Below are 14,691 nucleotides of genomic sequence, written 5' to 3' on the forward strand. Positions count from 1 at the left end.
TAGTTTATAGACATAATGAAACCATAAAAAGCTGGAAAGGAAAACAAACCACACACACGCTATATATTTTTCAAGTACCCAAATCTAAGAACAGTCACACTACGTTTGATGTTTAATGTATTTTAATAAGATTGACATCTTACAAAAGCAGGTTTGTAAAATGTTCCTCTAACTTATACACTAAAAAAAAACCCATAAACAGATATCATGTTCATAAAATGAAAATCAATTAGTCATTTCTAAAGCAGGGTAACGTATATTTTATCATCATACTGGCATTCACACTATTTTTCTATAAATATCAAACTCTTACAAGAATCTTATCTTCAAACAGTATTGAAAAGGCTTTATTTTACAAGTATTTTCCATAAATACCCGTTAATCTGCTACTAAATACTACTACATATCTAGAAATAACATTACATACCTATTTACTAAAATTAAGTCGGGGAAAGAATTAGAAGATAAGCTCCCTTTACCTAGAGTTGTTACCTTTTGGCAGAACTATTGACATGGAATTTGTATTTGTGACAATAAAAACATCTTCCCAAAAGCCAAATTATGAGGCCAGCAGGCTGAGGTAAGGTGAGCTAGAGTCATTTCATTAGGAAAAAACACCAGAAAAACATCCTTGTAAAATATGGCCATTTCTCCTTTTCGAAATCACAAATAGCTACAAATAACAAACAATAAAAATGCTTCCAAAACAAATGAATACTATGAGCTGACACTTCAAAAGGTCAGCTTAAAGACATTTAAAAAATGGCACAAGAAGTGAAAGAGCATACATTTGAACAACTCAGAAATGAGGTGACAGAAAAGAAAAAAGATTCAGAAATAACAGAACACATTTCATCAACAAAGACTAATTAATTAAACTAGGGAAAAGAGATGTGACTAAACACAACAGATGATGCCTTAAGAGAAAAAGGAGGACATTTTTAAAATAAAAAAAGAAATGAAGAGAGAGACAAATAGGATTAGAGAAAATGTGACAACCATAAAAAATAAGCAAGAAAATCTAACACATGTATAATAGGAGGACCCAAGAAAAGAACACCAAAGCAAGCAAGGGAACAGAATAAATGTCAACAAGTATAATTCAATAAATTTTTCTTTAAAGAAAGAAAAAATGTCTGAAATCACATACTGAAAAAGCACTCTATGCCCCTGGACAAACTGACCCAGAATGACCAACACAGAAATATTTTGGTAAAATTATTGGGATTTGAAGGGAAAAAATCCTTTGGGTAACATAGGTAAAAAGAATAAGTGATTAATAAAGGAAATAAAGATGTCCATTTGACTTTGACAGTAATTTGTAATGCCAGAAGAAAATGGAGTAATACATTTAAGTTGTTCAAAGAAAAGCAAATATGAGCCAAAGATTTTATATTCTGCCAAACTGACTGTTAAGCACTGAGCCAGCAGATGAACTGTCATTGGCACGTAAGACATCAGGGACTATGGTGCCCATGAGTCCTTCCTCAGGATCCTCTGGAGTATAACCTACAGACAAAATGACTGGAGAGACACCTCAACATATACAGACTTACACAAAAGGGGCATAAGGGACAGAGTATAATGTGCTATAAACTCTGACAATGTACATAAAGTACAACTTTAAAAAAAACAGAATGGGAAAAACAAAACATTTTAAACTTTTTTTCAGTAGTTATTTTGGTGATGGAGTTGATTTTGTTATTATGACTATTTTCTGTGTGCAATATCAGACAAAGTAAAAGAGTCACTATAAGATATTTGATATCACTAGTGTCTTTGAGAACCAGAATTCATGGTATGGAAAACACTGTAACAGATATAAAGGATAGAAAGGCTTGGGCCAACCCCTATAGGCCTAAATTTGAATCAGAAATATCAGTATGAACACTAGTGCTGTGTTATCTTAACACAGAAACATATTTTTCCTTAGCTCTGTTCACTGAAAAGACCAACCCAGTGGCAACAAACATCCCTATTTTTGTTGTGACCCTGAAATATCACTGACCACTGAAAGAAATTAAGGCCCCTTAAAGAAATGGCTGATTCTTACACAACAGTTTAAGATGAGCCTGCAATAATGGAGTCATTCCAGACAGCAAGTAGCTATGAAGACTCTTGGGTCTGTGTAAAAGAACTCAGGGCCCAACTTGAAGAGCTTCCTGCTGGCCAGTGAAGGAGCAATCTGACTACAAATAAGGATAATAACTGCCATGGAGTGAAATGAATCAAAGATGTTTGAATCCGTGACTTCACAGTACCTGATGCCCTCCCGCCCTGCCCCCACACCAAGAAAACCTAAGTGGTCACATGTTGAGGACACTAGGGAATCAACTTCTTTTGAAAACTGCTTTTCCTATTTAAAAGTGGCCAAGGGGCTTCCCCGGTGGCACAGTGGCTGGGAGTCTGCCTGCCAACACAGGGGATGCGGGTTCGAGCCCTGGTTCGGGAGGATCCCACATGCCGTGGAGCAACTAGGCCTGTGCGCCACAGCTGCTGAGCCTGCGCTCTGGAGCCTGTGAGCTACAACTACTGAGCCTGCGTGCCACAACTGCTGAAGCCCGCGTGCCTGGAGCCCGTGCTCTGCAACGGGAGAAGCCACTGCAGTGAGAATCCTGCACACCGCAAAGAAGCATAGCCCCCGCTCGCTGCAACTAAAGCCTGTGAACAGCAATGAAGACCCAACGCATCCATAAATAAATAAATAAACAAATTAATTAATTAATTAAAAAATAATAAATAAAAGTGGCCAAGTAACAAGAGTGGGAGGTTGTGTTTTTTTTTTAATAGAAGTATTCCAACAAGAGATCCTGGAATATCACTATTTTATATCCCCTAATTAAGGAGCTAAACACCGACCAGCAACAGCTGCCACCATCATTACGCTGACAAACATGCCCCCACCCACAAGGTGACCTTCCCCCAGACAATTAAATCTGACTCTAGATCCAACCACCGTAAATATGATTTCTGGTGGAAGTCTTTTTTTTTTTTTTTTTTTTTTGCAGTATGTGGGCCTCTCACTGTTGCGGCCTCTCCCGTTGTGGAGCACAGGCTCCGGACGCGCAGGCTCAGCGGCCATGGCTCATGGGCCTAGCCGCTCCACGGCATGTGGGATCTTCCCGGACCGGGGCACGAACCCATGTCCCCTGCATTGGCAGGCGGACTCTCAACCACTGCGCCACCAGGGAAGCCCTGTCTTATCTTTTTATTATACTAATTATACTGCAGAATGAGGGATGACATTTATAATCCTCTAGTTGGCAACGCTGCTCAAAATGTCCCAACTGATAGAGCCCCCATCACTTGAAGCACGAAAACCAGTGTAAACGACTACGCTGACATTGCTGGATACTCTGGTATGTTAACGCCACTTCAGATCTGAAACAGACTAGAAAAACCTTCACCACCATTGAAAACTGGCAACTATTAATTTAGAAAAAAGGAAGAGGGATTTCCCTGGTGGTGCAGTGGATAGGAATCCGCCTGCCAATGCAGGGGACACGGGTTCGATCCCTGGTCTGGGAAGATCCTGCATGCTGCGGAGTAACTAGGCCCATGTGCCACAACTACTGAGCCTGTGTTCTAGAGCCCATGTGCCACAACTACTGAGCCCATGTGCCACAACTACTGAGCTCGCAGGGCTAGAGCCCATGCTCCACAACAAGAGAAGCCCCCACTCGACTAGAGAAAGCTCGTGCGCAGCAACGAAGACTCAATGCAGCCAAAAATAAATAAAATTAAATCTTTTTTTTTTTTTAAAAAGGAAGAATCAGGAACCTGAAAAGCAGAGTAGTCTAAGACCTCAGGGCTGAAAGAGACCTGACAGACAATACTTTCCAATTTGCATGTTTGACAGAAGAGGACCCTAAAGCCACAGAAGCTGAAAGACTTACCCAACGTCACACCACTAATTAGCACTGGGTTTAGACTGCACTTCAAATGTCAATGAATTTATACATTTCCATACTTACTGCCTTGTGACCTAAGAGCCAATGGTAATTTATAAAGGTTTTAGAAACCTGTCACTTTAATCTTTCATAAAATTTCCAGGATTTTGATAATAATAAATTGTAAAGATTGTGATAAAGTCTACAGATTCCAAAGATCTAAATACCACTACTAGCCAATACTGGCTCCATTATACTTATATTTTGGAGGGTAGTGGTCCGCAATTGTTATTTAAATATTTAAGGTAAAAAAGGAAAAGGATACATTAGCTCTTCTGGTCAGAATCACCCTGACCACTAGCCTTTAGCAATTAAAGGCCAAAACTAATGAATGAATATCCCAAAAGAAATAAGAAAATATTTATAAGTTAACAATTACAGGCAGTACACTAAGTTGTAAATATCAAGTATTACTCACCGATTCTTTCTCCACAATTCGGTTTAGCATGACAACTGCTTTGGTCTTTTGCTGCCAAACCATGAGCCAGAAATGACAACCTGTATTAGGAAGTGGACCCTGTAAGAACAGAGAAGGAAAAGTGGGTAAGAGAAAGGGGACAGAGTAAGGCTCCGAGGAAACTCCTTCAGGGAAGCTTCTCGTCTGAGAACAGTGTATCGGATCATAAAGAGTAAATCGAGACTTTAAATCCACTTGAACTAAAAACAGGTCTGTGCTAGTTAGGATTACTGATTATCAACGATCAAAACTGACTTTTATTTACTTTGGCAGAAAAGAAAAATTTTCAGGCTCTCAGGTGACTTTCAGAGTTGAGGGCTGGAGAACCAGGCTTGGGTAGGAACAAACGTCAAGACAAGATTTTGTCCAAAGAGGAGTGGGCTTGGGACAGTACTCCCAACCTGTCACTAACATCACCTGCTTTGTTGGTACTGCCATCCTAAGGTGGCTGTAGTACTCATGCACAACCTGTAAGCAAACCAGGGTCAAAATCGCAGGCGCCAAGTTCTACGGGTTGTATTCTAGCTGTAAAGGAGGCAGGCAAAGGCGATTTCTGTCCCCTCCAGTCTCTGCCGCAGAAAGAGAGGCCCTGCCTTCCATGATGAGGGCAGCCCTGCAAAGGAGGAAGTCTGTGCCAGCACTGGCCTGCAACCAACCCAAGTTAGTTACAAAGAGAATTCCAGAAAAAGCGGAAATTTCAAAGCACCTGAACCACTATGAAACTGTTAATCTACAAAACCAGAGAATGTGTAACCTCAAGAGCAGAGTTAAAAGGGGTAACGGTGCATATCACAATACTGCCATGGGGAAAAAAAATCAAATCATATTATGAATTTCCAATTACCTTCACATTTTGATTAATGGGTAGCACAGGGCAGAATAAAGGGCAAACAAGAGATGAGAAGGCCATGCCCAAACTTTAACTATTTTAAGTGAGTAAAGATTAACATGAACAAGGTTTGACTGTACCTCCAGTAACTCAACAAGCATTCACCTCGCAGGACACTGGGAGGCCAGGTCTGACTAGAGCTTCAGCTCCACATGGAAAATAAGGCAATTCAAGTGGTGCTACACTGAAAGCAGCTTTAGGGCAGTTGTATCCCTGGTGTGTAGTGGGTGTTGGGTAAATATTATTTGAACTAATAAACTCTAAGCTCTAAGTTATACAAATGCTAGAAAGGGATTGGGAATCCTGAGGAGCTGCACCCTCAGGTTTGAGGGACTGTTCCCCTCCTTTGGTGCATGTTATCCAATGCTTGAGTTACTTCCAAAACCAAACAGTGTGAAGGTAAAACAGCAATGAGAAGAACCCCAGTAAAATGAATGCTGTTTCTTTTGTCTAAAAAAATGGACAGATCAGTTCACCAACGAAGTTGCTCCTTAGTGTGTTCACGCACATGCACGCGTGCGCGCACAGACACAGACACACACATACACACAGACACACACACACACACACACACGCACATTCTGTTAGTGGTTCTGAAATGGGAGAGGGTTTCTCAGCCCTTCCACTTACCAGCAATACTACCTATTTTTCTTGTGCAAAATGGAGATCTATACCAAGGGACTGATATATACGTTTTTAGTTTTCATAAAACTCAGAGGGAAAAGATGACAAAAATAATAAGCAACAAAGGAAAACGAGAACAACTGCAGTTTTAATAAACACTTAGCATCTCTGGTTTTCTCTATCTTTTGAAATATTTTCTGTGCGTGTTCTCTGTTCCAACGTACTAGATACAAAGGCAAAAGCAGTCTCAGATGTCAAAGAGCTTACGACAGAGGCAAGGAACGGAAACACATCAAGCACCACAACAGTAAGGGGTAAACCATCAGGTCTGCAGGAGTAGGAAGGATACTGGCGCAGAGCCTTAAAAATGAGGAGGGCACTGACATGGGGGAAGGAAGGGTAGGGAATCAGGATCCATTCCCAGCATAAGGCAAGGCATGTGCAAGTTTAGGAGACATCTGGGAAAAGACAGTTAGATTGCTGAGGGCAACATGGAGGTACATGGTAGGAAACTGCACCTGCAGAACGGGAGGGTCTCGAATCCAAGAAATAGTCACCGAACTCTTCTTTAAGGAGTAAAGGGATACGACCAGATCCGTATGTCACAAAAAGTAATTCTGGTGGAATTGTTAAAGATGGATTAGGGAGGACGGACTGGTGACAAGGAAATAAGTTAAGAAGCTACCACTTTGGTGCAGATAAAATTCAAGAGAGCTCTGAAGAAGGGCAAGACAGCAGAACAAAGGAAAGAAGAACAAAGGACACATGAGGAGGACAGCTTTAACCCATATGAGAAAAATAGGAAGGCGGCTGGCATGGTTTAAAAAGAAAGAAAGAGTTTGACATATAAAATGCAGAATTTGTGACATCAATTGGTCACGTGCGTAAAAACACCCAAATGGATGTTGAAAAATATAAGGCAGGGGGTGGAGGCAGGGGTGGGACTCTGTCAGGACACAAAGAAGCTCTCCAACATGGACAGGAGGTTTAAATGAGATCACTAGGGTATGAGTCAGGCATTTTCTTTTACGTGATGAGATTTATAATGTTTTATAAAAGGGTTATTACTATCATTACTACTACCAATAAAAAGCAGTAACAAATGCCACAATAAATACTCCATGGACTACTCACCATAGTACCAGGCACTATATGAGTTTTTATCAGCATTGTTCTATAGATAATAGAGATATATATCAATAATATAGGTACACAATTGACTCTTGATGGGTTTGAACTGCGGGGGTCCACATATAGGCAGATTTTTTTCAATAAATATACAGTTGGCCCTCTTATCCATGGGTTCCGCATCTGCAGAATCAACCAACCTCAGATGGCAAACTTAATACATGATCCGTGATTGGTGGAATCTGTATATGTGGAATCCCAAGGACAGAGTAGGACAACTATGCACTTGAGCACCCATGGGTTGTGGCATCTGCAGAGGATCCTGGAGGCAAACCCCCCCCAGATACCAAGGGACGACAGTACAGGCTTGGGGAATAAGTAATGTGTCCAAGGTCACACAGTAGTTTCAAGGCAGCAGATCTGAATAATTAAGAGCAGAACCATGCAGTCTATGGAGACCGTGTAGCTTCACATCCTGGCCTCATCCCACTTGTTGCATGGCCTTGGTAAAGTTATTTGAAGTTCCTTTGTCTTTTTAGGTGATTCCTCGTGTTAACATAAGGATAACAATAGTATTTACCACAGAGGGTTATCCTGAGGCTTAAATTATACAAAACATAAAATATAGAACAGTGTTAAAAACTGCTAGCTGTTACTATTTACAACAGCCAAGACATGGAAGACATCTAAGTGACCATCTACAGATGAACGGATAAAGATGTGGTACATATATACAATGGAATACTGCTCAGCCATAAAAAATAATGAAATAATTCCATTTGCAGCAACATGGATGGACCTAGAGATTATCATTCTAAGTAATTCAGACAAAGACAAATACTATATGATATCACTTACATGTGGAATCTAAAATATGATACAAAAGAAATTATTAAAACAGAAACAGACTCACAGACAGAAAACATACTTACGGTTACCAAAGGGGAAAGGGGAGAAGGGATAAATTAGGAGTTTGGGATTCACAAATACACACTACCATCTATAAAATAACAGGATTTACTGTGTAGCTCAGGGAACTATATTCAGTAACTTGTAATAACCTACAACAGCAAAGAGTCTGAAAAAGAAGAGATATAGATGTATGTGTGTGTATATAACTGAATCACTTTTTGTACACCTGAAACTAACACAGTACGGTAAATCAACTATAGTTCAATAAAATAATAAATAAAAGATTGCTAGGTCGGGGACTTCCCTGGTGGCACAGTAATTAAGAATCCGCCTGCCAATGAAGGGAACACGGGTTCGAGCCCTGGTCTGGGAAGATCCCACATGCCATGAAGCAACTAAGCTCGTGCGCCACAACTACTGAGCCTGCGCTCTAGAGCCCGTGAGCCACAACTACTGAGCCCATGTGCCAAAACTACTGAAGCCCGCATGCCTAGAGCCCATGCTCAACAACAAGAGAAGCCACCACAATGAGAAGCCTGCGCACTGCAACAAAGAGTAGCCCCCGCTCCCTGCAACTAGAGAAAGCCCACGTGCAGCAACAAAGACCCAACACAGCCAAAAATAAATATATATATATAAATTAATTAATTAAAAAAAGATTGCTAGCTGCTAGCTGTTAATTTTACTTCCCACTAGGATGTGAAGTTCATAATGGCACTTTTTTTTTTTTTTCTTTTTTGCAGTACGCGGGCCTCTCACTCTTGTGGCTTCTCCCATTGCGGAGCACAGGCTCCGGACGTGCAGGCTCAGTGGCCATGGCTCACGGGCCCAGCTGCTCCACAGCATGTGGGATCTTCCTGGACCGGGACACGAACCCACATCCCCTGCATCGGCAGGCGGACTCTCAACCACTGCGCCACCAGGGAAGCCCCCATAATGGCAGTTTTATGAATGGCTGTTTTATTCAAACGATGCTGCCACAAAGTAGGTACTCAAAGCTTTGCTGGATGAATGAACATCCAACGAAGCAGCCAGACTGGGATTCAAATACAGATACCATGAATCCAGAGTTTACCCTCTTTCTTAAGATACGAAGGTTCAAAATGTGGTCCCAGGGAGTTGAAGTGATGAGTGTAGACTGGATGGAGGAAAAAACCTAAGTCAGAATCTTGAGAAACAACTGCATTTTTAGAGACTAAAGATGAGAAAGAGGAATGGATAAAAAAAGACTTGAAAAAAAGAAAGAAAGGGTGTGATAAGGAATCTAGGTTAATTATTCTTTTCTGTTTTTTTATCATTATGGCTTTTCCAAATAGAAAGTAAATGTTTTTAACTCTAAAAATGAGTTTATTAAAAACATGAATGTACATAATACTTCAAATATTACAGAAAATGGGAAATTAAAGTCTCTCTTTTTTCCTAATTTCCAGAAATAATCAGTAAGAAGAGCACATGTATAATTTATTTAGCCAGCCCCTTGCAGACTGCTTCAATTCTACTATTTCTGGCCCTGTGCTATTAAAATGAAGTTGTAACAAACATCCTCACATGTATCTTTCTGTCTTTACGTATTAGACCCCTGAGTGTTATAAACTTTTAAATCTCTGCTGATCTGACAGGAGAAAAGTGGTAACCGATTGCTGGTTTAAATTTATATTCCCTAATTACTAGAAAAGTTGAGCATCTCTTCATATGTATATTGTCTATCTTTATTTCTTTTCTTTGAACTGCGAATTTATGTTCTTTGCCAGTTTTTTTCATGGACTGTTTCTCTTTTTCTTTTTGATTTACAGGAGCTGCTTTACTTCAAGTAAAAAAGAGTGATTAGGGCTTCCCTGGTGGCGCAGTGGTTGAGAGTCCGCCTGCCGATGCAGGGGACACGGGTTTGTGCACTGGTCCGGGAGGATCCCACATGCCGCGGAGCGGCTGGGCCCGTGAGCCATGGCCGCTGAGCCTGCGCGTCTGGAGCCTGTGCTCCGCAACGGGAGAGGCCACAACAGTGAGAGGCCCACGTACCGCAAAAAAAAAAAAAAAGAGTAATTAATTCTTGTTTCCTGTGAATTAGAAATAGTCTAACAGTTCATAGTTACATTAATTTGAATATCTTCTTACCATTTTCAATGGTTTTCACTTTCAGTAACAGGTTATTCTGATCTGAAATGGGTTCTTTAAAAATCTCAAACATTATAAATATACAGCTTATCTTTTTTAAAATTTAAGTATAGCTGATTTACAATACTGTGTTAGTTACAGGTGTACAGCAAAGTGATTCAGTTACATACATATATTTTTTCAGATTATGCTCCATTATAGGTGACTGCAAGATACTGAATAATACAGCTTATCTTTTGAATATTTAAAATTCATTAACTGAGGGAAATGAGAGCACTGTTAATTAAATCTATTATTAGATAAACAAAAGGTAGCTGGTGTGGATAAACCAAAATCATTTCTGCTATCTCAGAGTGGAAGAAAAGTGCTCCTGGAACATGGGTGTGGCCGGTGTGCTGAGACGCAATCGGGCAGGAGGCCAAAGGGGCAGCAGGCTCTTGGGCCGCCCTGTTGGTTGTCTGGGCACCTGGCTCACACCCTCACCTGCCCTGACATCCAAGGGCTGTCCACACTCTGAAAATACACGCCAGGGCGGGGCAGAGAAGAGCTTTCAAAGGGCCTCTCGTTCTGATTCAAGTGATGTAAAGAGAAGCAGAAGGTAACAAAGCATCAACAAACCAAGGCTTTGTACCAAATATTCAATATAAAGCAAGGAGGACAACTGGCCAGAAGAGAACCGGCCTAGCCAAATTTCATGAACAACTTTCTTTCAGAGAACGTGTAACATTGAAGATTACTTTTATCTGAAATATACACAGCTGCAAAACATTATAACACCATTCATTACATAACAACAGAAAAAACTGAAATAGCGTTTCATCTCCAAAAGAAGTCAGGACACACTTTTTGCTGGTGTTTTAAAGAAGGCCAATCACAAGAATGGCGGTCAGGCATCGGCTGCACATCACACCACTTGCCTGTGTTAAGATGTAACTCCTCTGCGCCTCTTCTATGTCAACTAAGCTGGCATTAATATAATCATTTTCAGCATTTTGCAGTTTAACACGACTGTGATCATCTGAAACAGAGCATGACAAATCATACCGTCATTTCAAACTTGCATTTCTTTTTTATTTTAATATTAATCTTCTGGATATTTATAAAATGATAGAAGAGACAAAGAAAAATAAATTGGCACCCCAGTAGAGTCAAATCCCAAATTACTCCCCTTTTTACTACTTTTTAAAAAGATTATTTATTATTTTTGGCTGCATCAGGTCTTAGTTGCGGCACGCGGGATCTTTGTTGAGGCATGCAGAATCTTTCATTGCAGTGCACGGGCTTCTCTCTAGTTGTGGCACGCAGGCTCCAGGGTACATGGGCTCTGTAGTTTGCGGCACACAGGCTCTCTAGTTGACGCACGCGAGCTCAGTAGCTGTGGTACATGGGCTTAGTTGCCCCGCAGCATGTAGGATCTTAGTTGCTTGACCAGGGATCGAACCTGCGTGCCCTGCATTGTAAAGCGGATTCTTTACCACTGGACCCCCAGGGAAGTCCCCCAAATTACTCCCTTTTTTAAAAGAAAGTACAAAGAAATCCTTTTGTTTGTTACTGTGTGTTAGAAGGAAGTGCTTCTGTTAGTGGTAATTTAGCTGTTGTTTAACTAGAAAAATTGACCAAAGAGTAAAACATAGTAAAAGAAATAAAGCACCTATCTTCCTAAAAGTAAAAGGATGGTTAAGCTTCTTGATGCCTAAGAACTAATAAGTCTACCTACAAAAAACAATGGCCTTGGGCTTCCCTGGCGGTGCAGTGGTTGAGAGTCCGCCTGACGATGCACAGGACGTGGGTTCGTGCCCCAGTCCAGGAAGATCCCACATGCCGCAGAGCGGCTAGGTCCATGAGCCATGGCCGCTGAGCCTGCGCGTCCAGAGCCTGTGCTCCGCAATGGGAGAGGCCACAACAGTGAGAGGCCAGCGTATCGCAAAAAAAAACAACAATGGCCTCAAATAAATAAGACCAGATCCCCACAGTAACTACATTTCATTTTCTTCATTCAACAGATGTGCATTCAACTATATATAAATAATTTTTAGCACTTAATTATATAATTAGATCAAGTGCTAAACTATATTTAACACACTTGGAATATTCCAATTCTTTAAAAGACAACTAAAGATACTTCATTACTTAGATTGTGTTATAACATTTTAGATATACTAGTTTTTTAAAGTGAAAATCTCACAGATTTAGAATTGATGCTAATTTAAATACGTGGAGCACAAAACTTTACCTATATCATTTTGGAGGGAAGGGAAGAGAAGACACTGCGAGAGGAAGCACACGTATAATAACAGAACTAGTGTTAACTCAGAATTCTAAATATATGACAGGCAGAGGCATATGACTGAATTATAACCTACATGCATGTTTGATGTCTAACTAGAGAAAACGTTCTATTGTAAACTGCTCCCCTCAAGGCAATACCAAACAACCATTCTCTCCCCCACTTTTAAAGTAAAAAAACTGTTCACATTACCTCCATGTGAAAGAAAATGTTAAATGGCTTTAGTTCCACACATCAATTTATGTGAGATGTTTCTGCTGGATTGAACCCAAGACCTCTGTAAATATTACACGTCATGTGCAAACAGGAAAAGCGAAGGTCTTGTTATAGTAAATCACTTATACTAGTGTTCTCGGAAAGATGATGTCAACAGTCACTTTTTTTTTTTAACAGTCATTTTTTTTTTAACAGTTTGATCACTCTTTAACTGTTACGTGAGAGAGTAAAAAAGTCAGCTACATAATTAACAAAATAAAGACCATACACCTCCTAGATAACACTTATCAGAAGAATAATGCATGCTTTCAGAATGCTACACAATCCCTAAAATTCAAGTTCCGCCAAAATATAATACTAAAGGAACGTATTTCCTCATGCTGTAATCACAGAAAGAACAGAAACCCCGGAGACTAATCATATCTATCTCACAAGTGAAAAAAGCAATTTGGCAAAAGAAGCAAGAATCCATAGGCACTGGGAAGGTTCCCCTACAGGGCGCTGGGAATTCAGTTATCCGGCAAGTCATCCAGACCCTTCCATAAGCCTGGAGAAAGACCTCAGGGGTGTTTTAAGGGTATCTGACACCCTGCCTTCAGGACTTTGAACTGGGTTCACTGTTATTTTCTCTCCAGTGTTAACATCTATACCTGGTGTCACTCCAGCTCATTAAAAACATGAATCACACACCCCCAGACCCGTTCCCTGGAGCCCGAGTGCTGACCAGTAGGGGAGCAGGGTGTTACCTGAAAGGCACCCCCCAAAAGGAAGGTAATCCTTGGGAAAAGTCTATGTATTTAGAACTGGCTACAAGTGTTGGCTGAACCTATGTTTTCTCCTCAGGACTGATATTTTTAAACTTTCAGCTACATCTAACATCATTTTAATTCTTCTGTTCCATTAAGAAGATTAATAAAAAATGCAAAGCATGTAACTTTTTGAGAAGAGAATCTGTGTAGAGTAAAAAACGTAAGAGTTTCTTGTGTTAAATAAAACATATCACTTTAACACTATCTACCAAGTTAAGTATAAACATTTCAGGAAGTGAAACTATCAAAGCCTTTTTATGAGTAATTGTGACTTAATGATTTATATTCTCTGGCAATGATAACAAAGAGAGACAAAGCCTCTTTTCCCACGAAGAACCACTTACTGTCTGGTCTGAAATATCTGTGAGGGTGACATGGGTCCCCTTAACACTTGAGGTCAAGTGTCTCCTCTCCCTGCCCGTCACGACTGGTCAGCCCCAAACCTGTGAACGGTTCACTCCAAACCAAACTTCCGACTTCTGAGTTAGAAAAAAACCCAGGAAGTTACAAGCTTTCTCCTCTCCCCAAAGCAGTTGATCCTGCCTAAGAATCTCTGAAAATGAGACTACCAGATCAGAGTCCCACAACATCGGGGCCATCAGCACTTTATCATCATTCTAAGTGTATGGTTATCCCCCTCTTCCTTATCTTTTAAAGGATGCAGCAAAGGGAGAAAATGAAGATGATTCAAACTGCATTGCAGGAGAGGCCAAAAAAGCAGCCAAACCACACCTCACAGGAAATCTGATTTCTCAACATCTAATACCACCACCAGCAGGACGATCAAGAATGCATACTTTTCTCCACAGTGGCATCATCGGGGTGAGGGAAGAAATGCACACCCCATGGACTGTGGCAATGAGCTGGATTAGGCAAACTTCCAACCATGAGTCCCCGCACCTCCCACCCGCAAACAGCCTGTTTTCTGAGAAATGGCTTCATCTGTCAAGAAATGACTGGCTCTAGCTGTGGCCTGAGCTGACAACACAGATTAGCTTCCTCTTTCAATACTGTCACAATGAGCTTTTTTCCCCCATCCCACCCCCCCCAGCCCCCCAGTTTCACGTTTTTTCATTATTGTAAAGACATCTCCTTATGGAAAGTCTCCCAGGTCAAACAGGAAGGGCTCACATTTATGCCAAGGCAGAGATCAAGAACAATGAACAGAAACTGGGCAGAAGACTGACTATCAGCACAGCTTTAACAGACTTCCTGCTTCAGGCTCCATTCTCAATGGGGGACAGTAAGCGTTCGGCACTGATTTCCACACTATGTGGCGCTTCCCAGCCAAGAATGTAAGCATCTGA

At 40.8% G+C, this 14,691-nt stretch overlaps 1 protein-coding gene across 6 annotated transcripts in view; it reads right to left on the reverse strand.

Annotated features, from left to right (window-relative positions):
* PTPN2 (protein tyrosine phosphatase non-receptor type 2) overlaps window positions 1–14,691 on the reverse strand; it is a 76,752-nt gene that overhangs the window by 24,170 nt on the left and 37,891 nt on the right. For all 6 annotated transcript variants that reach the window (XM_060170230.1, XM_060170235.1, XM_060170234.1 and 3 more), the window contains exons 3-4: window positions 10,990–11,090; window positions 4,369–4,467 (exon numbers count right to left, since the gene is read on the reverse strand). In XM_060170230.1, coding sequence (XP_060026213.1) covers window positions 4,369–4,467; window positions 10,990–11,090 — 200 coding nt within the window. The remainder of the gene's footprint in view (window positions 1–4,368; window positions 4,468–10,989; window positions 11,091–14,691) is intronic.

This window comes from Lagenorhynchus albirostris, chromosome 14, assembly GCF_949774975.1.
Source record: "Lagenorhynchus albirostris chromosome 14, mLagAlb1.1, whole genome shotgun sequence".
NCBI classification, from domain to species: domain Eukaryota; kingdom Metazoa; phylum Chordata; class Mammalia; order Artiodactyla; family Delphinidae; genus Lagenorhynchus; species Lagenorhynchus albirostris.